Source organism: Dermacentor silvarum, chromosome 1, assembly GCF_013339745.2.
Source record: "Dermacentor silvarum isolate Dsil-2018 chromosome 1, BIME_Dsil_1.4, whole genome shotgun sequence".
NCBI lineage: Eukaryota > Metazoa > Arthropoda > Arachnida > Ixodida > Ixodidae > Dermacentor > Dermacentor silvarum.
The window spans coordinates 242975382-243001390 of NC_051154.1; the positions used below are offsets into that span (position 1 = coordinate 242975382).

Genomic DNA, 26009 nt, shown 5'->3' on the forward strand with positions numbered 1-26009 from the left:
GGTGCGCAACTCGGAGAAACGTGCACCTGCGGCTCATGGCAGTTTGCGGTGCGGTATATAAATCGGAACGCGATACGTTAACCACAGGTGGGCTTCGCCGAGAGCCACTGCCAGTACTCCTATGGAGATGGTACAGCGCTTGTGTTTTATCGAAGGTATACTTCAAGTCAGTGTTGTTGACACGGTGCCCAACGTGAGTGTGGTTGTTTCCACGTTCACTTGTTGCCCTTGGCGAGAAGCTGCAAGGTATGGCGATGGGTACAGGGTGTAATTCTGAGGCACATTCACCTTGACCGTGCGAGAACCAAGCATAGCCATCGGAAAGCAAATGGAAGTGCACGCTTACCATTGCGCTGACCGCCAGAGTATTTGCGTGGGCAATCACTCCCATGACGAAGGGGGACCAGTGCCCGTCTCCGCCAACATTGGAGCCGAGGAGCCGACGTTTTGGTCGTGTTCTCAATACGCGGGACTCCCAAGTTCCCAGTGCCGCACCGCTACCCCTACAGTGCTCCACCACGAGCCTCGAATGGCAAACCGACCTTGCGGCGGTTGTTTCCTACACAAAAATGGACACGATGCTTGGGTATAAGGTGAGTTTCGGTATAAAGTCTACTTCTGTTCTCGATTTAACGCACGCACTCTAGAGCGAACATACTGAACCCGCGATCGTGTTGTTTCGCGAAGTTGGAACTGTTTCCACCGCTATCTTGCCCCTCTTTTGTTTGTTCTTGCGTGAATTTTTTAGAACGTATCTCAGTTAGGTTTTGTCGTCTTTCGAATAACAAGTACACCGGTGCAGCTAGCCGGCATACAGTCATTGATACGTCAGAAATGCAGGCTTCGCTTATCAAATAACACTGTATGTCTGGCGAAAGTTGACTCCGTCTCATCATAGCACCACGCGCTCTGCATTTGGGCGGACCCGATGGGACGTAGACGCTTTAGTCATTGTTCGTCTTATCTGGCGATTTTTTTTTTTCCTGCGGAAAACAGACTGATTTGGGCGGCTTCTGTGCCGATGAATGTCGATTAAACGCGTCTGAGGAGCGTGAGTCGCTTTCGGAGGTTTCAATCGTTAGTTGGTTGCATGTTATATTGTTCGCTTTAATGCAGTGACGCGAGCTGCTGGTACTTTTCCGTCACGAGGATGTCGCCACCACGCCGTAACACCGATCACTACTTTCACAGTAAACCAGTAAAGTCTACGCAATTTCGGCACGACAAGCCGACTCGACCCGACTTCATCGGGTTCATGTAAACGTAGCTCTAGAAGCTCGATCGCTACCGCGACGTCGTGCTAGTGGTCTAATGTTTCGAAGTACGAAACTCAGTTACCAGAGCTCCACCATTTGAATTGTGTGCCATGAGTAGTGTCAGCCCATTACTGTGGCGTCACGACTCCAAGCCCCCTTGCCTTTTTTGAGCCGTTCGTTTAACGGAAAAAACTGAGAATCGGGCGGAAAGTTATATTCAATTCATATGCTGGTAAAGCTGCTGCTCGAAGAGAAAAATAATTGCGTAGGACGAGCGCTGTCCTGTGTAATCCATTGCTGTCGTCTGTTGCGCCGTTTACCACAATGAACGTTGATTTTGACCCTTTCATTTGCGCGTTCCTAAAGAGAGGCCATGGCGCCGTATAGTGCTTGTGTAGTCAGCAACATGCTTAATCTAATTTTAACTATAGTGACAGACGGACTTGTATTCTGTGACCATGGTAGACTGAATCAAATTTTTTAGCTGATTTTTGAAAAACTGGCGCACTAGTAATGCATTTTATCTTACCTAATTAATGCGGTCCACAGTATATACCATAATTCTTACGAGTCTTTTCAGCAGAACCTCGAGGAGAGGTGCATGAAGATATATCCTGTCACTTGCCACATTTTTCGAAAGCATATTTCTTCGAACTTCGAAAAAATATGACGGTAATTTACAAGACGACTTTGCGCGCGCTGGTTGTGACGATTTAGCGAAGTTTGTATGGTTAGACGATTACAGCGGTCATCCAATGGGGTTCACGTTTCTGATATATAATATCAGACCGCACAATCTCTGCTGGTCACAGCGGGCTTCGTGTAATTGTCTTCGCGATAAAACTGATGTCCATCTATGGCACTGCTTCGCTACATGCACGAAGCCAGCTAGCCGGGCCGAAAACATCCAAGAAGCTATACTTTATGCACCTCTTTTGTAGGAGAACGTTGCTGAATAGTATACATGGCTCAAGAGAGTGCCAGGCATTCAGTTCTTCCTTGACTCCGTGGCGCCTAAAAAAGAGTGCGCTCATCAAGGCACCCTAATGTCGCCTAGAGTTGCTGTATATATGCCACCATGTAGTAAGTTAGAGTTACTATTAGAGTTACTGCATAGCATATACAGCGCCACTGTGCTATCTCCTGGTACGTGCCTTATTTTGAAGCCATTTAAGGAGCAACGCAAACGGTAACGCGTCGCAGACAACTGAAAGTGATGTTTCTAAATGTGCTTTACAAACTTTGCACTACAGTGGGCATAAAGCTAATAATTCAATATTTATTTGATCACGACCAATTAAGAACCAAAAAAAAAATACTGGAGGCTTTTTAAGGAGGTTGCTACCAACACACAGGTGGTTTCATCCACCCGAAAAGCGTCGCATTGTACTTAAATTTTTTTCCCCCGTCTTTTGCTTATATTGGCTGTATCCGCAAGGTAAAGCGTACAGCTGCGCAAGAACGCCTGCGCGCCCATCGTATCAAAATAAAAGATTGTATTGACTCGAAAAACAAAACAGTTAAGTGTAGCTTGACGAAGGCAAGACAGAAAACAAAACAGATGTCCTGGATGCAAGCCCTGGACTAGACCAGCTAGCCACGAGGACTGTGGAAAGTCCGCATACACGGAGCAGCAAGCCGCTGCGCTGTGTCGTTTTTCTTCCCGACAGACAAGTAACACAGCAGGGCCGCGATTTTGTAGCGATGCCTTTAATGTCATAATGCCTTTTCGCGCTTTGTCAGTGGCCAGAGCTACGGTCCGCTCGCGTTATCAACGTTGATATCGTGAGCGGACCGTCGCTCTGACCACTGACAAAGCGCGATAAGCCTGGGCCGCTATTTTGTAGCGATGCCTTTAAAGTAATAATGACTTTTCGCGCTTATCGCGCTTTGTCAGTGGTCAGAGCGACGGTCCGCTCACGATATCAACGTTGATAACGCGAGCGGACCGTCGCTCTGGCCACTCACAAAGCGCGATAAGCGCGAAAAGGCATTATTACTTTAAAGGCATCGCTACAAAATACCGATCCAGGGCCGCTATTTTGTAGCGATGCCTTTCCGATGCTAATGCATTTTCGCGCTTTTCGCACTTGAGGCTCTATTCTCGACACGCGTGGCGGCTGCACGGCCGCCATTATCCGCCATCTTGGCTGTCTCATTGGCTGTCCAGAGGTCACGTGTTTTGAAATTTGTGCCGGGAAACGGAAGTTTTGCAAAATGCAATTTTGCGTTTTCATCAGAATGACGAAACGTGAAGTGGAGCTGCAAATTTTATCGACTAATACTTTTTAGTGGTCCTTGGTACCTATATTGCATCTTTAGCGCTTTAAAGAGAAAGTGGATGGTAGAGTGCAGAAGCGCGTGCAATGCGTCACAGGAAGGCCGTTTCGTAAACGTCAATTTGACGTTGCGTGACGTTGCGCTGGGCCGCCATTGCAGAGATTTTCCGCCATAATTTGTGGTGCGACGAGCCGCGCGAATTATGGTAATGAGTGGCCATATGCAATGACAGTCGAGAGGCATGCGTATCGCCGCATTTTCCGTCATTTGGGGCCATGAAAATCTTTTGTTCACAACGCGTGCCCATAGCATTTGCATCGCTCTCGGGTGGGGTTGGCATTTGTGTTTTGAACCATTATTTTTATTAAAAACACGTTTATTTGAAATAATATAGGTTGAAACTAACAAGCTGTCTGCAACTTTTTGCACTTTTCACTACTGCGTTTGTGTAGTAATCAATATTAATGACTTTTCACGTCATCAAAGGCTATGACAACGGCGACTTTTTAATTTATACAACGAAATATACGCAAGGCGGCGCCTTGAAGTTTCCTCTCGCGGTACGAGTAAGCAGCGGAGTGAACAAGAGATGGCAGCGTGCAAAATCTGCGCGCAATCGGAGATATTGGCAACTCGATTAAGGACGTTTCGCATATGGGTTTCTCCCCGAAACCTTCGATGCAATTTCATCCAATTATTTTCTGGGAGTCGTCTACAAACTGACTGCGGGTAGACAACGTATTCCGCAATCATCGGATTACTTAAATGTGTATCACAATTCCAAATCCAGCGTGTAGATGTTTCTAAGTATGGCCTCTACGGTTTAAATGTGCCGAAATAACGTGACCCTATCTAAACACGCTTCCCTCGTCGTACTACTGACATGCTGCTGTTGTTATCCGAAGGTAACACGGGAAAAAAAGAAAAATGTGAGTCAGGTTTTTTTATCAGCCATCGGAACCTGGCAACTCGAAGTGAAGCAGATGGCAAAGCTCGTGGCAAAACCGACCAAGCGGCGTCATGCTTGCAGCGCCGCTCATTGGGTGCTCATTTTTAAGCTTTACAGAGTTTTTAGAAATCGCCTGTGGCAGGTAGCATAATTCTTATCATTGAGCTGGGGTTATTCGATGAGGCGGACATTAGTAGCATGAGAAATCGAAACACATATTCAACTAATTAACAAAAAACTTGACTGATGAACTTCTTAGTTAATTAGTTTACGACACATATTGCAATTTACGAATTGTAGCCGGTGAGCTTGTCAGGCGTGTCCACTTGGAATGAATTTCCAGAATGACACCAGTTTGGAGATATGCGCCACCAAACTCGCCGTGAAAATGCACTGTTGTTCCACTTACTTTTTTTTTTTTTTTTTACCAAAATGCTGTTTTATACGTTGAAGCACCAAAGTAACTGGAACGCCCATGTATTTCGTCCCACACTTTGGGAAATATCTCGCAACTGGTTTCGTCCTGGAAAATCATTTCAAGTGGATGCCTTTTGCAGTCTCACCGGCTACAATTCGTTAATTGCAATATGTGTCGTAAATTAATTAACTAGGAAGTTGATTAGTTAATTTTTGCTAATTGTTGAATTTGGGTTTCGATTTCTCGTGCTACTGATGCCCGCCTCTCGAATAACCTGCAGCTAAACGATAAGAATTATGCTACCTGCCGCAGGCGATATTTAAAAATTCCATAAAACTTAATTTTGCAACACCCAGTACATCCTAGTACACTCTAGTTATAGTCACTGCTTTAGAATATACAGTGATTCTAGTGTGACATGCTCATGTGGCGTCAAAACGAGGGGAACAATACATGTGGGTGTGACTACGTCGCGCCGTGACGTATACAGTACAAGCGATCTTGCGCGCGACGGCGACAAGCTGACACGCGACGGCGACAAGCTATCGCGATGAAGATGGCTCTCGCGTACGCTTTGTGGCCTACAAGTCGAACCGCGCTCGAGCGACGACTCTGCGCGACATCTTCCCGGTGATGTCCGTATGAGGGCGGCAAATACGTGCTGAAACTGTCGTGACGCGCGTGCTATATTAATTTGGGTTGACGTGTTTTGCTGTAAAGAGCAACATGAAATATTTCTGAAGGTCTCGCAGTAGGTTCTTATCCTTGCACGTATCAAAATTTGGTCGTTTGCTCGTTCCGTGCTATAATCGACAGTACTTGACCGACGTACTACATCCAGTTCCGGCTTCACGTTATTGGATAGTAGCTCACAACTCTTCCGGGTGACCCCGAGCGACGAATTCTAGATTTCCAGAACTGAGCGATCGAGCGACAAGAACGAGCGATCCTGTTCGCGCGACGGCCCGTTTCGTCGGTCGAAGCCGTCGCTCGTCGCCGTCGCGCTCGAAATCGCTCTCATGGGGTTTGGGCTTTTAACAGGTCAGGAAGGCGATGTATAAGCATTCTGTTTTTATCAAGTGCTCTTCAACTTGATTACAATGTACATGTCATGTACAACAGTTCTCTGAGACGGTGGCACGCCACGTCATTTCGGAGGTCACGCTTTTGGCGTTTGCGATGTCTCCGCTTGTCATCACTGATCAGACAAGAGGAAGGCGTTACGCACGTGCTGCAATGCGCGGAAAATGCCGAGTTCGCGCGCTGAATTCAAAGCGGCAAAAGCTGGTTTGGCCAAGAGACAACTGCAAGGATACTCGACGCTGATACGAGACGGCAGGTGCCGGAAACAACCGATGACGTAAAGTGCCCACGCCAATGGCGATACAACAGAGTCGAAAGCTGGATCAGTTGGTACATGCTTGATTGTGACAAAGCAGAGACAAACATAACGTACACACGGAAGACGACGACGACGGGACATGGCTGGACGAGCCTCGTCCGCCCTCGTCCCGTCGTCGTCTTGTTTATCCCGGTTTTTCACGCTGGTTGTGGGTGCGAGGGCACATCGATTGGGGCGGGTTGCTTTTATCATGCCAAGTTGGATCACAGGCCGGCGAGTACGTTTCGGCGCTGCAGGGTCTTTAGTAATGTTGAATGTTTTCCATGCATAGCGAGAAAAAAATGTGTCGCAGTATATTACCTGCGTCGCATCTATTTCGCGGCCGGACACCCTTGATTTGCCGAAGCTTGTGGCGCATTTTATATGACGAAATAAAGCACGTCTCTAGCCTCACCCGTGAAGCATTCGCATATGGAGATCCAAGTCACGCAACATGGTGCAAGCCAGTCGGCGTGGCTCCGCGATTTATTTGGCCAAATCTCCTGCGCTGAGTCTCTGCCTAGTGTGATATGCGGCACACTGTATCTGCGTTATGTCTTTCGCACTTCTGTCTCAGCGACGTAGTTGGCGATTGTTGATGGGTCGCAGCAGCAATTACTTCCATTCTGTCGCCCTTGGGTTGCAACGTTCTGTTGCATTGTTCGGGATCAGCCTCGCTTACTTTCTTGCAGATATACGGATAATCGCGCCGCTCCAGACTTGATCACATGCATCTCATCAAGTAGCACGCACACGACGAAACGAGCTGTACTTTTTCGCTTTTCAAAGGAAAAAATTTCCAAATGAAGAAGATTAGGCCAGCAGTTGTAATTAAATTATGTAATTTTATGTGCTGTTGGTGCCGCATCATAGGCAACGACATTTACCCTGGTGCTGATACTCAGGCGGCTTAGCAGTGAGCGCAGAAGAACCCAGCGTAGTATTATTTCTTTCTTTTTTTATACATTAATACCCAGACTTCTCTTGGCTTTTTTGGTGCTCTCTTCCTTCCTAGTTTGCATAAAGCCCCTCCGTGACCGCGCGGTCGATAGCGTCATCTAACTTGGGGTGCCCTGTTGTTTTTCGACTGTCTAAAGCATATTGCTTCCACCTGCGCACACGCGAAGATTCCTCCTTTCTGTTTCTATCGCCCTGTAATGTCTCAGCATTGCAAACGAACTCTCCGACCAAAAACGAGCGCGTACTGTGCACACCACTGTGAATGTGTTTTTCTACTAGAAATGGGCTTCTCATATACGCCAAAATCTTTTTTTTTTTTTTTATCTTGCGTTGCTGGTAAGAAACGACCAAGAAGCACCGCTTGTTGAGGGGAAAAACAAACACACAATCCTCCTAAATCACGTGATAAGATTTGGCATCAGAATGCGATATTGGGCTAGTTGGTTCATGCTTGAAATGTGGTTCTCGCGCAGGAAAACGAACTGTGAAGAAGGGTTAGAAGGAGCGCCAACTTGCAACTGAATTTATTATATAAATAATAAATATGGGTGTTTCTATGTAATAAATTCAGTTGCAAGTTGGCGCTCATATACTGTCCCTTCTTCTTTGCACTTAACTTTGCTGCGCCAGAACCACATTTAACGATTTGGCATCATGCAATTTCTGGCAACGTACACGGTGCGCCAAACTCGAGTACACAGCCGATGTTATTCCTTCTTGCGCTTGCGGTTTCTTCAGCACGAGAACTATATAACAGCAAATAGCAATGAGAGCTTCTGGCCTACACGTTTGCATAAACCGCTGTTTAAATACAGATTAAGTGTTACATATCAACCTCGTCCAAAGTGTACGTCAAGATGTACAGTCTGGAGCCAAAGTCCCGATACCACGACATCAGCAGAAAGGTCACAGTTGTGCAACGTCTATATAACTTAATTTCAGCCTGCATGCCTGTGGGCTGCCAAGAAAGAAAGTGGTCTTCTGACTTGCTCGCTATTGCGCATGATAGACACTCGTCAACGTTTCAGAAAACCGAATGCTGCCCGAATACCGAGAGGCCGGTGTCATTTCTAGAATTGAGCTGGGTCATTTCATGAATGTACGATTGTCCCAATCGAGTGGCCGTGCCCAAAGACGTACCGGCGGGTGCCGTGCCGACGGGTAACTCCGACATGCACTTCTCTCAGGATTCTTGGTAAAATGGACATGCATATTCGGTGGCTGGTTTCCACTTTCGCAGTCGCAGCATGTGCCATAAACAATCTTGGTGCGAAACTTGCGCGCTGTTTTCCATTATGGCTGTTCAGTGATGCTGTCTAGTCGATCATCTTGTATGGAAGCACAACTGCAGTACAAACCCGTGGAATGATTTAGCCACGATCTAACCACTGGAGACAGGTAGTGTTGGAGCGCGTCATCACTCACATTTTTGTCTGTCTTGCATTCTGTGGAACATGTGTGAGCGGGATACCCGGGGATTAGGATGGTGGACTTGGACGACCGGTCTTGTCTGCGGTTTGGTCTGCTGCCTAAACTCAACCGCTGATGATGACAAATATGCCCCCTGATGAAAAATTCCAGTTTTTTAAATTTTTTCCACTGCGTAGGCGACATAATTTGTACATTTTTTTTCTAGCCCCGTCCGTAATAAACAAGGAAAAGTTTGAATATTTGTTTTTATGGGGCCATGGTGAAATAGAATGTTGCGACGCGACATCTAGGAACAAAAAGGTCTTTCGGCGCAACAAAATTTTAAATCAGCGCTTCTGGTTCGTATTATTAAAACGAGCGCCTTAGTTTTGTGTAGTAATAAAATTAATTACGTTAGTAAGTTAATAGCAGCAATACTCTAGTACAATATTGTTATGTTGCTAGACTTTTGTGGCACGGCTGCATTGTGTCCATCATTTTGTGAACAAATAGAGCTTTACTGTTAGCTCACATTAGTACTCCTTTCTCATAATTTTAAAAGTTTGTCAACACAAAAAGTCGTCAAACTAAGGTGCGTCATATGCACGTTATTTTCCAAACTTGCAAGTCAAACAGCCATCATACACTTGTGGCCAGATTTTAGCAAGTTAGTAGGGGTGGCCAGACTTTTATGTATTAAAGTAAATTTGTTTGTTTCTATTGCATTTGTTTTAATCAGATCGTTCAGTATTTTTGTCAACGCTTCAACAAGTACTGTTTTTTGGATGCAAGTTGTCCGTCAATTATTACTTCTGCACGCGCACTTGCCAAAGCCACGTTTGTATGCCTTAGTGCGCCGGCTCCTCAACCGGCGCCATACATTGCGATGGCAGCGGCGGTACCTCCCGCGTGGAGGCACTACCGTCTCTTTCATATCTGGAACCACAGCCTCCTGCTAAAATATTAAACTTCGCGGTGCTAACCGAATTTGCCAGCATGTTAATAACAGCGATGGTAACATAACGCGTGTCTGTGGAGATTACGCGCGTCGTTGTGTCCATCCCGATACTCGGTAATCAATAGAAGAAAATGAAGAATCGCGGAGTTAAAACCAAATGAAATTTTCGTCATTTTTGTCAATGTTGTGCGCAGATATAAACCTCTTCGCCGCAGTTTATTTTTGTGTACGTATGTGACAGAACGACAGATTCGAATACGGTATCGCGGTCATTCACAGCAATCCTAAAATGCACGCATTTGATTTCTTCGTGGACAAAACGCTGCGAGGCAGCGAGTGTAACTAGGCTCCTGCAGACGCTTTCGTTTATTTAAACAATGACGCACAATTCACATGTAGCCACGTTTCATAACTTCGGTGTGCAGCTAAGTACAGTGAAGTTCAAGTAGGCGCGAATTTCCACGACAAATGAGTACAACGTACCCGCGACGTTTTTCGAGAGAAACGAGTCGAGCTACGGGATTTGTAGCGTCACTGCGTAATGAGCGATGTCGACTGTGGTGGCTAGCCCCTGCAAATCTGATTTGCGCGCCATTCACATCATAAATAAAAGCCGAAGCTTTCCATGTTCTCCTTGAACCAGCGAAAGGCTACATTGGATTTGCTGGTGGCGCTACCACCCGTGCGCCACTATGCATCGCACCCGGAGTAGAACCACTGCTACCACTGCTTGTGCTAACAAGGAAATTTCGATCAGGTGGCCAGACTTTTATGTATGCATATGGGTTGCCAGATTTTTGCACATACAAAAGTAATACAATTGTGTAACGTAGTGTTGTGTAAACGAAGTCTTAATTTACGCAAAATGTTTTAATGTACAGTTTGTATGTACTGTGTACAAACAGCAACAAATGTTTCAGTGTTGCCTAATTTTGGTGTTTGCATACCGCGCAGTGTTGCCTGGTTTTGTATACGTAATAATAATCAAATTTTTGTATGCGTTGTCTATAAAGTTATTCACCCATTCATCAATAATTAAAATCCTTCTAAGTTAATAATTTTTATCTGTACGTGACCTTCTGCAATGATCGGCAGTACCATTGTAGCGTTTGTCGCAGCACTTTCGCGTTTTCCTTTCACCGTGCTTACATGCTTCCTTTCACTTTTGTCTTGTCGGTTTTACGTTGTACGCGAAATTTTGCCTTCGTTCATAGCCTCGACAACGACTGAAAAAAAAATTATTTTCACTGCCTGTTTTATTTAGAAGTATCGGATCGCTTTTGCGGAAATTAATTCCCCCGAAGGTTTCTCCTGTCCTTGGACGAAAGGCTAGAAAAAAAGTTCCAGCCTCTCTAATCTCCGCAAATAGTGGCGGCTTTCTCGCGCCTGTAGTCTGAGTTTTCCACGCTTCTCCGTCATTGCGATGAGGTGGGGAGGAAGAAAACTTTGTTGTGGCACTTCTTTCTTTCTTTCTATTTTCTTTTCTTTGTGAGTACTTGTGGCCACACTTTGTGTCTCAGGGACGGAAAGTGAGCTTCGAAGCCCCGCGTGTGTTGCGAACCAGCAGCATTCCCTGTTTTAAAGAAGTGGGAGGTGGTCTAGGGGGTCAGGAGGAGCGAGAAGGCTTTTTTCTCGACTTGTTAGGGAGTCGCGTGTATCCATTTTTCCCCTAGTGTCAGGCGGAATGAGATGATCCGTCTCGTAGGGAGAACGGATGGGGAACGCAGCCGGAAAACCTTTGCTGAGGGAAATTGACAGCGCTAATGCATCAAAATGCCAAGAAGTGTTAAAAAACAAAGATGAAATAGCCCCATTTTACAGGCGCCGATGTTATCTCGGTGAAAGCTCTTCCTCAGAGTACGCATGCCGGCAACAGTGATCTCCAGCTGCGCGCGTTGCTTTGAAATGTAGCGATGAGCTCACCGGAACGACGAGAGTCGATCTGAGGTTCTTCATGGGTCTGTGGAGCGGTGGATATCGCCTCAGGTCAGCGAGAAATCCACTAAAGCTGGGTATTTATTAAGCGTTGTTTATTTCATAACACTGTAGAGGAGCAGTCGAAGAGCAATGCTTTTTGCGAAGTGGCGCCCGCGAGGCATGCTTACGCCGTCGCCGACGTTTGCAGGCAAATCCTTTGAATGTTGGATGCCGCATACTTGAAGAAATGCATTGAAGTGACCATGCCCCCTAACGTTGTCGCCGTCGCTTGCTGTACTCTAGAAAAAGAGAAAAGGTTCGAAGCGTTTTGTTCAGGGGTGGAAACTCATCGTTGAATTAGCTGGCCATCCCGTTCAATATTTACGACGCCACAGTCATTGCTCATCATCGCAGTCGCCGCAAGAAATGCGCAAGCATCTCCGGCAAAACTAAACTTGAGGTGGCATGGTGGCATGACAGCGCGGCACGGCGGGGCGCCGGCATGTGTGCTATGCTTTGATCATCACCGATGGAAGAGTGGTGTGTGACAGGCAAAGTGCCTGTCCCGATTGTTCTTGGTCGCCGTGGCCACCCTTCAAAAGCGAAACTCCTCGTTGGTCTGGCGTGCTCATCATCAGTTTGAAACGAACGTCTTTGACAAAAAAGACGCGCCACCGGTGCACGCGCCTGTGCGTGCACTGGGTTACGCGCTGCCTCGCGCATTAGATCGTGGAAGCCGACATGGAATGGTGGGGTTCCTGAGTCTCCAGAGGCCTGTGAGTTCCTCGTTCCTTTTCACTGAGGAGCGCCCTTATAGCTTGCGTCTTGTGCGCCCCCCCCCCCCCCCCCCTTCCCTTTCAAGTGCTCGCAGTACGCTTTTGGGTTAAGTTATCTCGAAAAAATTTGTCCATGGGCTGTGTGCTGCGCAAAAAAGCCGAGTCACCTCAGGTAGCATCGGCAGTTAGGGCTATCAGCGGCGTTCGAGAGACACCCGGTCCATGGAAACTTGTACGCGAATAATTATCGTGGAGTGAAAAAAGGTGAACATCGAATTGAAAAGGGTCTAGTTCAGGTAGAATAAGTGACGCGATTTCTTCGGTTTTCCGAAATTGAATGACCGTTCTTCGAGAATTGGAACTCTCCTCGTCTCTACCTCGGTCGCAGCCTTTTTAATTTAATTGCTGTTCGCGTTGGTGTATTATCGCGTTCGATCGCGCTTTTGTGTCGCTAACTGGATATAATAAACCGCGCGTTTTATTTATGCCTAAGGGCTTGACTACTACTCTGCCTGCCTGAAAATGACTGCAACTTCCTATGTGCATACCTATTCCTAATGATAGCTTTAAGCCCGTTTCACATGGTGTGATTTTGCAGTGCGTTTTTCGCAGATGCGAAATTCGCAATCCCGTTTCACATGGATCTATGGCAGCTGCGTTTTTCGCATACTCGTTAAGCCTGTTTCACATGGTGCGATGTGTGTTTTTCGCAGCTGCGATTTCTGCAGATGCAAAATTCGCAATCCCGTTTCACATGGATCTATGGCAGCTGCGTTTTTCACATGCTCGTTAAGCATTCTGACTGGCGATGACGTATGAGCGAGCCGCCTTCTATTGGTCGTCTGTTTCCACCGCTACAGTGGCTACCACCGCATCTGCGTTTTTCGCAGAGAAGTTCAGCACGCCGAACATAGAAAAAACGCAGCTGCGAATTCGCATGTGCGAATTCGCAGACAATCGCACCATGTGAAACGGGCTTTAGGGTACAATGGTTCTTGCAACATTTTATTTACTTGTTCATGCAGTAACAATCTTGTGGAATGTATTCTGCACGAGTCCACCTAGTGGACTGTCCATTTCAACTGCTGCTGATTGGCTGGAGCTGTACCAGCAAAGAGGAGACTGGCACCCCGAGCCATTCTCTTCGTTGGTACAGCTCCAGCAAATCAGCGGCGGCTGTAAGGGGCAGTTTACTAGGTAGACTCATACGGCAATAACCCCATTGATCTTTCTAGTTTTCCCCTGCTGAGATGGCATGATTCAAAACTAGGCTAGGTGGTGGGGCTTCGTAATGTTAACCAAAAAAACTTTTCATATCAAGATGTGAAGATAGTGCTGACCTTCAACTGGTTCTCGTGAAAAAATGTGTAACGTTTGCTGCATTCTGCAAAAATAGGCATGCCCTTTCAGTGAGTGCTATTGACAGGTTATCTACACATGCAGCTCCTGTTGTTTTGACATTATTGCACTCGGACGAGGGCATTTATTTGTGTAATCTTGATGGCAAACAGACGAAGCAGTATTGTTCTCCGAGGTCTTACCTTCTCCCCTTTGCGACATCTCTCCCTATGTAGACCAAGTTAGTCATTGGGCCTGTTATATTCGTAAATATGGTCAAAAGTAATGTGCCAATATGGGAAGCCCTAATATATCATTTACAATTAGATTGTTTCTTTTTTGTTTTTGATTGAAGGAATAACTTCATGCAACTGTAATGATCCCAAAGAAGCATCACTTATTGGCGCATTGCCTGCTTTTGTCCCCATATATTTTCCTTGAATGCACAGAAAACAGCCTAATATATCCTTGTTTACTGCGACATCAAAACGCACGCCAAATGGACCGCACCTTCTTGGCATAGGCCTGTTTACAGGGACACCTTAACGTGTCACAAAAATTGGAGGTAGGGGCCACATGGTATCGCAATTTACTGATGCATGCACCAATCAGTTTGGTCTAATGGTCACAAATCACACATTGACCGTGTCGCTGAAAACTGTATGCATTCCGGATAAACTATTCCTTCGCTCTTTCACTCTGCGCTTCTTGCATTCAACATGAGGTAGTAAGCTTGGTCTCCTGCTGTCGCTTCTGTCAGAATGCACAGCACCCTTCATCCTTCTCACCTTTTCTACTCCTATTTATCCCGTCGTTTAAAGCTTGCAGCAAGACTGTCATGATGTGGCTTCGTCTACTGCACTGATCTACGCCTCAGTGAACCATGTGACCTCCCCTCCAAACCTCCAATTTTTCATTACATATGGAGGGAGCCATTGTAAACAAACCCTATGCCATAATATTTGCCATGCTTTTTTAATTTGTCACATTAAAAGATATTAAAATTTGACTTGCTACACATTTCAGGAATTGAGGCTTCATACTGTGATTAGTTTGCAGCTAACGGAGCAAAAAAACAGATCTGGTGCCAGTGCTCATTTAACAGAAGGAGACTTGTTAAAGATCTGTGGTTATCACAACTCTCGCATCGGGTGGATTACTTGAAGAGGCACAGGACATTGCAAAGTGATGTTAGGTAATTAACAGATTATCAGTAATTTATTTTAATTTATAAAGGACGTATGTCCCAATTGCAGAATCAAAGTTGAGCTGTAATGAAGTAATACTCATTTAGCAAATATGCTGTGCTTAGCATCATTTTCGAGAAGCACGTCCCCAAAATCTGGCGAAATGAAATGCATTGATGCTCCAGTTGACACATATCGGCACTCCATTTGCCACAGTGTTCGAGTGTTGATTGGAACCTCAATTCCTGGGATTTGTTACCACATGGCCACCACCTCCTCTTTCTGTGATGTAAACAAGAGGGCCAACTTCAAGCCCAAATTTTGTGTGCTCTTACAACTGGCGATCGTGAGGCCTTGAACTGAGTGTCGTCACGTGATCATGCAGCAGTTTGCATTGAGGAAGTTATAGACATTGAACGCAAATGGCACAGTGGTACTCTTCCTTGTATGTTACATTTATGTCAACTTTAATACAGTTGAAACTCGATTTAACGAAGTGAAGACACCGCTCTAATAGTTGTTTTAGGTCGGGAAGTTCGTAAAATCGAGAAAGGCATTTTTGGCCCTTCAAAATTTAAAATTGTAACGTAGCGACACTCAAAAGCTACCGCGGCATTGTATTTGCCACTATCGCACGCCTGCGCATGTGAAAAGTCTCGAGGGCAGCCCCAATTGCTTGTGCGTAAAACCGAAATGTCCACGATGCTGCCGCCATCTCAATTGCCATAAAAACGTAAATCTTCGTCTCCCACTTCAGCTCTGCGTTGACCAGCAGCTTGTCTAGGCGCACTTTACACTGTTAATAATCCCCTGGTCCAGGGGCTGGATGACAGACGTCGCATTGGGGGTAAAGTAGCGTAGCTCTACACTGTTCAACTGCTCCTCCCAGACGTGTTGCGCCACGCAGTTGTCCAGCAGAAGGCACACCTACCTTTTCTGGCGGTGCATATTGTTGTTGAATTCTCTCAGCTACTGTGAAAAGATAGCGCGCGTCATCCACACTTTGATGTTCGAGGCATACTCCGCTAAAAGCTTCTTTGAACCTTTGAAGCACCGTGGCTTTGCGCTCTTTGCATACCACCGCCGCCCCTAGCATCATTTAGTATGCAAGAGCGCTACCGACTGCTGAGACCGTTGTTTCGTGCATGGGGTGCTGTGCACAGCCTCTTTAAAATAAAGCTAGGGCCGTGACTAAGGCGCCTAGATGTTTTAACGCGATAGCCTTAGTGCACACACTCGAAGAAAAACCCGTATGTGTCAAAATGAGAAAGAAATCGCCGCTTTTTTTACTAATTTATTTCAGGGAAAACTTCGTTAAATCGGGTTTGGTGGCCAACTTAGTTCGTTAATTCGGGTTGAGGACAACATTGAACCCTATGGCTACCTGCTGTGGAATGGAAATTTCTTCGTTCGATCAGGAACTTCATAAAATATGGTTTCCTTAGATTGAGCTTTAACTGTATCGTATAATGCCTTCCAGAATCGTGGTAGTTTTGTTTTCACTATGAATATGAACCTGGAGCTGTATTCTATGATTCCGTTTCCGGAGAATTCACTTTATCGGTGGCACCACATTTTGGGCGGTTCGCTGATGTAATGAGAACGAGAGGTAGGACAGAGACCAATCGGCACGCAGTTTTTTTTTTTTTTTTTCTGGAATCACGTGAACGCCACAAACCAAGAGAAAATATTACAAATTAGGAACGCTTCTTGGTAAATGAAAATTAATTGCCTCCTGAATTCCTCCTGTTATCTCAAACACATCTTTTCGATGTCGAGGTCGTCATTCTCTCACGGATGCTTGCTAAAAGCACTAACGTAGGCGCCACAGGGATCAACATCGCTGTCATTTTGCTAGCAACGTCGATCCTGCCCAGGCACACGGCACGCACAGGCTCTGCACACGGAGCCTTTGAATCACACCGAAGCACGTCGCGCCACTTCGCTTCGTAGACAATTCGGTTTCCACATGATTGACATGTGCGTGCGTCGAGGCGATGGCGTCACCCAGGCTGCGACTAATCCCTGCTTGCAAAGCGAACTCTTCGAAAATCGAAGTGTTGCAGAATACAGCTCCTGGTCATTTTGTTGTCTAGCATTTTTCATTTCTGTTAAGTATTGTGGTCTCAAATGAAGAGATAAATTTCCATTGCCGGCTTCTAAATTGCTCTATTACACACAGGAAGGTACGTTAGTTTCTTCTGGCATTTATCCAGTGAGAGCATCAAGCATTGCCTGTACATATGTTAGGCCGTGGTAAAGAATGTTTTAGCTCCCTGGTGAGCCTTTAGAAGAGTATGCAACCCTTGGTGTAGCTGGTGTTGGCACTGATTGGTTGCATAATCTGTGCATCATTATATTTTCAGAGTTTTAATTGCATGGCATGTGTTTTGCATGCTGCAGGAAAGCTGTGTCCGTTGTGCCTGAGTAACCGTTGCATTGGAGAAAGCGTGCACTGTCTTTGGAGGCCACTGTTGAAAATATGTGGTGAAACACATTTTTCTTCCTGCTATTCTATAGAATTGTTAGAGTTTCCTAACTTCTAAGTGTAAAGAGACATTGCTAATTGCTCATCTGTAGTTATTGTTGGTATTTTACATAATGGGGGGGTGTTTAACAGAATATGAAACCATATAGCTCATGAATAACCCATGTGTGCAGCTGCACAAGATGTGCATAAAAAGCTGGCATAGGTGTGCATATCGTTGTTGTTTACAGAGGCAGTAGAGGTTGGTGCAGTTGCATTCACGTGTACTTCAGTTAACTCTTTACGGATGGAAGACAAGCTCAGCTCATCAATCGCAAAACTTTCAAAAAAAGATGAACAAAACCAGGTCATCCCGTGCTTTTTTTTTTTTTTTCTTGTTTTTTGTGTAGGCCTGAAGACAATTTGAGCTCCTGTGTTGCTCCGTGCTTATTCTTGATGACGTGCTTTATTTTGTGCTGCTTATTGTAAATGACATCAGATTGTGCAAGGGAGCTGTTAGAGTGAAGTTAAGAGTGGAGACTGACTTAAGTGTGTGTGCAGTGAAGCCCATCGTGTTAGAGTGAAGTTAAGAGTGGAGACTGACTTAAGTGTGTGTGCAGTGAAGCCCATCTTCGTTATTTCCTAGTAAAATTCACCTTTCTGCCAAAGATTTCTCTAAAGCTGAAATTCAGTCCAGTTGGCTATTTGTGATCACTAAATATCAGCGCGTAAAATACAAGGGATGAACGTATGTCTCTAAGTTCGTTTCTTGTTTTTTATGCATTGGTATTTGACAATCAAACATTTATCACATAATCTTGCTTTATATGATCGTCAATCATTTGTGCCCCCCCAAAAATCGTCTTTTTTGCAAGCTTTATTTTCATTTTTGCTGTCCTTAAAGGGTTAAAGTTATACAGCGTCTCCAAGAATGAGCACAGGTGCATCCCATCAGAAACATACAGCCTACTTCGTGTGGCTTCGAGCTTTGTAGCAGGTTTCATGTTGCACCTCCACTGTTCAAACTATTGTCCAGAACTTATCTTACACTGGCTGTGAGATAAGAGAACCATTAGTCATCTCATTGTTAGCTTTAGTAGCATGGCAAGTGGGCTGTAGATGTTTAATGAGGGTGATGCATTTTTTTTTTTTTTCTTTAGGACCGTCTGCAATGGTAATTACACGGTGATGTTGCATCTGCCTTGCACTTGCTCTATATACCAGTGCCCAAAAATCTTTGTGCTTCTTTATTAACCCTTTGAGTGCTGGGGGCGGTTCTAGCATTTCCGTTTGCTTTGTGACCACATATGGTGTCAAATGTAAACTGCTTGCCAAGAAAGTTAGGATCGTACCATTTGGAGATTATTTGCAATATCATCCTTTTAATGGGTCCCAATAACTGTTTTCACTGCCAATTGAATTAGTTCCAATAGGAAGTGACACAGGCATGCGAAGGTTTATTGGTTGCTTAATTGTCTCTACCTCCCTCCATTTTGGTGGTGTGCGGAAGGGTGGTGTTGGAGAGTAAGAAGTTAGATGAAAATGCTGCCAAGGAAAGCAGTTTTGCCCGGACGAAAATGAGTCCCCTCGCTGAAACGTTGGCTCCAGCCCAAGGCATCCTTGTTGAACTAATAGACAAGACACAAATTTGACAAGCCATAATTTTATTTGGGGGAAAAAAACTTGTATAATAGGGATTTTATGGTAATCTTTGTGTATTCACTACTGTTTGAAGGAATATCTTGTTACTTAATGCAAGACTGCTCTCATGGCTGGTGGCTGATTACCCAGTATGCTTGGTGGCTGATTACCGAGTGCTGCAATAATGTGTAGTAAATTGTGGTCCAGGCATCTAAAGCAACCTAATGCAGGCCAGTTGGTTCAACACCACTTTTGAAATTACGGTATTAAAAAAAAGTCGCACAAAAGTGCGAACTTAAACTGTGCTTTGTTTCTAGTGAAACTTTGAATAAACGTGTCAAGTCTGTGACATCATTCATATGCTTTTGCTTGAAAAAAGCATCTTTTTATCTGACAGCAGCATGAACGCTGCGCTTATACGCATGGCCTTTAATGACAAGAGAAGTTCATCAGCATTACTCTCAAAAGCAACTTGGTCCATTTGCACCCTGCACCAAAGGTGTTGTGTATAAAAATTTGTTAACCTTCAAATGGGTGCATGTTGGTCAGGTGGAATCGTGTTATTATGTGAAGGTGAGGGAACACAAGCTGGTCATAAAGAACCATGCTGGCGGCACCTAGCAGAGCATTGTAGAAGATGTGAATGCTTGCCAGAATTTGAAGATTTTTTTTTCAGCACTAGCTAAGGAAAAGATGCAACATAAAATGATAGTCCTATTGTATGAAGAGAGCAGGCAGCCTCTATATCGGTGCACCAACCATCAAGGGCATGCTTTTCTTGAGCATGATATATGAGTAACATAACAGCTTGACACACACGTTTATTCAAGATTACGCCAGAAATAAATCAGTCATAAGTTTGTGTTTCTTTTTTTCCACACTGCAACTTCTAAAACCAGGCATCTGACGTGTGTTGGAAAAAAAGGAGATTGCCATGCTGTGTAACATGTAGCCTGAAAATAGCTTCTGAAGATGGTTCAACAAGGTGACAGTTTGGGCACGTTGTTACTACATTTTGATTGTAAATTAGCACAGCAAATAGTAAAGGATGAAGACAAGTGCTGAATTTCCAGCATGCACACATATACAGTAAAACCTTGTTGATATGATCTTCACAGGAACTGGAAAATAAAATGTATCATACATTAATCGTATTATCCAAAGCAAGCTCCAAAAAGTATGAAAATAGGCATACTGGATGAGAAACTCAATAAGGGCTGTATGGCATCATATCAACAAGATTCCGCTGTACGCACAATTTAAACAGATGTGTCTCAAGTTGGTCTCACGTAAGACCCAAATAGAAAATTCTAATCACGCAGCACCTGCTGCAGTAGATCAGTAGATGTGGCGTTGCACTGCTAACCACAAGGTCATGTGTTTTATTTTGTTCATGGCGGCCCCATTACAATAGAGTGCAGTAATAAAACGCTCGTAAACTGTGTTTTGGGTGCATGTTCAAGAACCCCAGGCAGAGAAAAATAATCAAATCACTGTGGCATCCCTCGTCACCCACTGTGCCATTTCAGGATATTAAACCCCACAATTAAATTGTGCAGCTAACATGACATTGCCGGGTGCAAAGCATGAAATTAATTGAAGCAGGCTTAGAAAACAGCAGAAACTACCTGTCAGGGAAAAAAATTAAAGGGAATGTAATCGCTGAGATATCGCCATCAACTCTTGTAAAGGTTAAATTATTATTCGACAAACAAGAGTGGTAAAGGCATGCTGTCACAGCCATTGTCCTAATCTGGACTGTCTCCATGATTTCACAACTTGTTAAGATTGTTGATCCTGCTGATAAAACTGGCTTGATCAAACTGGGGTTAGCATCCACTCTTGTTGAAATGAATTGCTAAAAACCCAGGTGAGTCGGGTTTTTTTTTTTTAGGTTACTAGGCTCCTGGAGCCTGTTATTCAGGCATCTACCTTGTTTGCCCGATGTGCTTTTTGCCACAGGTCAGTGGGTTAACATATTGACAGCACTTCTTGAAATGAACTTACTCCTGTGATTGGACTTGTCAAGTTTTTTTTTTTTTTTTTTTTTTTTTTTTTGTTCAGGCCACTGTAGCTGGATTTGCATAGGTACATTAACTTCTCTGGCAGAGAGAATATAACGTGGTCATCTGCTTTTTCATTTTTTGAGTTTATTACTGCCACATGACTTGGTAGTGCCGCAGTACAAGCTACCTCAAGAACATAGGCTTCCTGCAATATATGTTATCACATCACAAATTGAATGCTTGTTGGGAAAAAATAAAGATAACAAGGGCTCATTGAAGACTGACCAAGAAAAGAGGCTATAATTCTGTATATACATGGCCTTTCCCACAGCACCTTGCTCAAGAAAACCTGCAGGGCCAATCATGGGAATCGAAGGAATAAGTTAATTCCATGTAGGAAAACTCACTTATGCCACAGACCTGTGGCAAAAAGTATGTCAAGCGAAGCAGGCAGATGCCTGACAGGCTGTGGGAGCATAATAACGTAAATAGCCCATCTGGGTTTTTAGCAATCCATTGCAATGAGTGTGTAAGCCAACCCCAGTTTAGCCAGACCAGTGTAATTGGCAGGAACAGCTATCAAACAACTTGCAAAATCTTGGACACAGCAGAGGGCATGAGGTTACGCAATGGCAGTGTTAATATGCATTTGGCTGCTCTTGTATGAAAAAAACAAAAAAAAAAAAACTATCGTATCTTTCTTGAATGAAATGATTGTGATCTCTTGGCATTTTGTGTTCCCTTCCCTTTCCTTATTATTATTGTGGTTATTCATTTATCTATTATTATTTTTTTTGTGCTAATCAATAGTTCTTTTTTTTTTACCTGCTTTGGTTTGTCTTGCATCTAGCAATGCCATGTTATTCTGCGATTCCTGTTGTCTTCTTTGGCCTTAGGTGAGATGAACTTGTGTGATAAATCTCTGTAGATTTGTGCACTTACAGGCAATAAAGACCATTTGTAAGTTCAGTGCTGGTCTTTGAGCCATCTTGTTTTCTGCACTGCTACACGGTCAGAAAAAAATTCTGAAGAAAACAGTGGTAGTAAGCATGTCTAGGCTTACATACTATTTTCTACGCTGGGGAGACTGAAATGAAGTTGATGTGAATGGCACTTGCACGTATGCTTGTGTCAAGCACACATGGAAGATTTCGGGTGTGTTGTTAAAACTTTCTCTTTGTGCCAGATGATTGTGCTGGCCACAGTACATTCGAGGTTATCAATTCAGCAAGTGGCTAAGAAAACATCGGCACATCTGTGGTATTGTCAGGGGCTAACGGGGAAAAGCTGGTGCAAATGAAGCTCTACATCTCTATTTGATAGCTCGAAATTGCAGCCTGGGAACATAAAAATTGTGCATGAAATACTAGTAGTACCAGACGAGACACTTTGATGATCTGTCAAGTGTCGCCTTATCTACCAAGGGGTGTGGTCTTGCACAGGTACAATTGTAACCAGTGCTGTGCATGTGTTACTTTTTTCTCATGTTTCTGTTTTTCGTTGACTTTCGGTATGTGCTGACCTAACGCGAGTATTCAGTAGGAACTGATTGCCGTTTCATGAACAAGTATGTGTCTTATGGACACTACTGGTTTACTACATACATGTTATGGTACACTTATGTGAAGTAAAATGAGATACGTACTTTCCGGTGTATAAGACTCGGTTTTTTTCTTCCTGAATTTTTCGGCGGTGCGTCTTATAGAACGACTTATGTACGTTTTTTTTTTTCCGAAAAAACTGCCGTCAAAATCGGATTCGATGTTATGGCCACGCGAAGCTCACTGGTTGACTTAATTGCTACGGGTTCTGTGCGTGCTATCGAGGTGGCGAGTATGTTCTTCTCGTGATCGAGTTCCCGAGCTCCGTGCGGGAGCAGCAACTCGAGCGCCGGCAGGCCGACCGCGAGTCAGCCGACCCTGAATTCATCGCATCTGCAGATCGCTGTCAAGATACGACGCGCGCTGCTGCGCAAACTACGCAGTTGCTACCAGAGTACAAGACGCCCCCTCCCTCCCGTGCTGCCTTCCTGCTTTCCTCCCTTGTGCACGATTACGTTCAGCGTCAGACGCTCTCACTCGCACATACAGCATATGGTGCGTGAGGACGATGTTATCGCCCTTGGACTTTATACGGAACATCGCGGCAACCACGACGGCAGAAATGCGCCTGGAGTGGAAATACATGGCACCCATACGCTTGCGCGTGACCCCCCGTTCACCGAGTGAAACGTCACTGTAATTTCTTTTTTAAATCGCTTACCATAAAAACAGGTGCGACTTATATACGTTTTTTTCCGGAAAACTGCCGTTTTTAGGGGGGTTCGTCTTGTACAAAGGTGCGACTTAGACCAGAAAATACGGTAATTGCTGCATTATTTGTGCTTTGCAGATTTCTACACAGCGAGAGGTGCATGAAATTACATATGTGTGGAGATCATGCTGGTTAAGTGAGTTATGAGGTAAGGAAATATAGCTGACTTAACACATGCAATTGACTGAATCTGTTCTCCACATGGTTAGGTTGTTCAGATCAGCTCGGGAAGCATACTTTCCTCACAGATTGGGATGGAAGATAATAAAGGGCCCCTCCCCAGGCCACATAGCAAATTTTCGTTATATGCTGGAAGTTGTTACATGCCCTCTAGGGGAGTGTTCTACCACAAGAATCTTTTTAATTGGTACGTGAATAGCCGAGATAGAAATGTTTCAGTGCCGCGAACCCACGATTTCAGGAGGCGGGCATCACTGCCAACATAGACTCTCTTCACTTCTCCGTCTAGCCTCCGCAAGCAAATTTACTTCCCTGCATTCTCCCATACCAGAGCTATATACCGGATCGCGTAATGCAAATGTAACGGGCGCTGCCTTTTTATATATATATATGTATATATTTTTATTTATTTTTTTCGCTTTTTTACTGCGCGGTGCCCTTCCGCTGACGGTCTCGCGTTCTGGCTGTTGCGTTTTTGTCTCGTTTCGTCACCACACGATTTTTTACGCTGATCACAAGAACAGCTGACTAGCAGTATAAGTCGGAGCTACACCAACACTGAGGCAGATTCAAGCGGATCGCAGAGCATGTTTGTACGCTGGAACACTGTAGAAAATGAGTTTTGCTCTCGGTGCGCGCGAGTGCACGGCGCGGGAGCACGCAGACGAAACGGAAGTACATCTTTCTTGCTACGGTATGAAGTAAAACAGACGCGCAGACATTCAGTTTGTAGGTTTTATTATTTCTCTAAACTTTGATTCGTCTATTGAAGCAACACATCAAACAAATGAGTGTTGTTGCCTTGAATAATTCTCGAAGTCGCGTGTCATTGAGTAACGTCGTAACACTGCCATGTACGTAGGCTGGGAGTGCACAGGTGGTGTTGGAGCGCGGCGCCTGTGAGGAGAAAGGTTTTTGGTTTGACAATCCAGCTCTTTCTGCGGCGCGTAGCAATGTAATAAGTACTTAGCAGACATGATCGCAATTGCGCATAACGCAAATTTGCTATGGTGGCACTGTGCTTGTCAGCTCAAAATGGCCAGACCTAGCTGTTGAGGGACCCTTTAAAAAGATGGTAGATTTGCACAAATAATAGTGCAAGTTTTTTTGTGCAATTACTGTAATGAAAATAATCTCTCGTTTCATTTGAAACACTACTTTAAGTGTAATCATCAACAAAGCTAAACAAGCAAGGGAAAAAAGAATCTGTAGCCTTAATGAAAAGTCAAATTAGGTTATCAGTTCAATCGAACTTGTTAACCTTTTTGGGGCAGATATAGTAGTTAGGCCTAAGAAAAAAATTTGGTATTACTGTTGACGGCATGACACTGGCAAGACCTATAGGGCAATGCCAAGTTGATAATGGTGGGTCATGTTTTTCGACGTGCTCAATTTTGCATCAGTATTAAACAACTCTAGCTGCATCTTCACATTTCATTCTAAATAAACCTTTCTATGCAAATGTAGAGCAGTTTAAGTGGCTCGCTTAATTTTTGCAGTACCAATGGTGGGTTTCACTGCACACAGCGATGGGGCCTACTCTTCTTGTGCATCCATGAAATTAGTCATGAGCTTAAGACATTCTCAGCAAATTGCATAATACATGATAAGAGAAAAGCACAGAATAAAGGGCTTCTAAAAAAATTTTAGTTGCAGCCACTTTAGCGAAAAAAAAAAAAATGAAACTAAAACCGAGCAATATTTCACTTGCTAAAGAATGTTCTGCTGCTTTAAAGGGGCCCTGAAACGATTTTGACGATTTTGTATAAACTTACTGAGTCATTAGGGAAGGTCCTTCCGATCATGAAGCATCCAAGTGCTCCACGTAAAGCGTGTAGTTTATTATAAATCTTTAAAAATGTACATCGTTACCAATCGCAGTGCGCCGGTCCCCCGAGTTTTCAGCCGCATCGCACCTAGTGGCACGTAGTGGCCATGCGACGTCAGTAGGGCGAGTTACCCGATTCGCTGCCCAGGGTGCATCATTGATAATTTTGCCAACTTTATGGTGAACAAATGCTTGTAATAGTTGGAGTGTAGGTTAATTTGTATACTATATAAACAAAGTAGCAGAAAGAGAATGCACAAGGACAAATTATCACTACACTCAAGCACTTCCGGCACATAGCAAGTGTCGTTTGCTTGTGTTGCAACGTGCTCCATGTTGACAGCTGCACGATCAGTGTTGGTCTCGATCTTTCTTTTTGCGAGCACCATGGTTCGCCCTTGTTGCGTTGTGGGCTGCAAACGTAGCGACTGGCAATATGTTAAGCGGTGGCATTGTGTCCCTCTGCAAGGCAGCGGACGAGTAAGCGTAGAGCTCGGGATTGCGAAAAGGTGTATTGCTATATGGGTCAAAACCTACCTCTTCGCTCATCTGGCGCAACCGCTCTTCAAGCTCTGGGTCCATTGCGTGAACGACCGTCGAACAGAACACTCGCAACGCACGCTGCTTAAATAACTTTCGCTGGGGATCGATGGCCTGGTGGCTAGCGGAGAGGTCGGAGTCGTCATGCGTGCTGGCAGAGCCAGCGAAGGCAGAGCTTAGCCTTGATCGCTTGGTGAACGAGTT

General features: G+C 44.6%; 2 protein-coding genes across 4 annotated transcripts in view; one reads left to right on the forward strand and one right to left on the reverse strand.

Annotated features, from left to right (window-relative positions):
- Positions 1-588, reverse strand: part of LOC119437017 (uncharacterized) — a 62904-nt gene extending 62316 nt beyond the window's left edge. The window contains exon 1 of the mRNA XM_049660218.1: positions 347-588. Coding sequence (XP_049516175.1) covers positions 347-391 — 45 coding nt within the window. The 5' untranslated portion in view covers positions 392-588. The remainder of the gene's footprint in view (positions 1-346) is intronic.
- LOC119437018 (CCR4-NOT transcription complex subunit 7) overlaps positions 1-26009 on the forward strand; it is a 41072-nt gene that overhangs the window by 1121 nt on the left and 13942 nt on the right. The window contains exons 1-3 of one of the 3 annotated variants that reach the window (XM_037704075.2): positions 12236-12305; positions 17234-17317; positions 23336-23405. The exons of 1 other annotated variant lie outside the window; for it this stretch is intronic. The gene's annotated coding sequence lies outside the window, so the exon portion shown is untranslated. Of the gene's footprint in view, positions 1-12235; positions 12306-17233; positions 17318-23335; positions 23406-26009 lie in introns of those variants that run through there. One more of the 3 variants, XM_037704076.2, reaches the window with a different exon arrangement.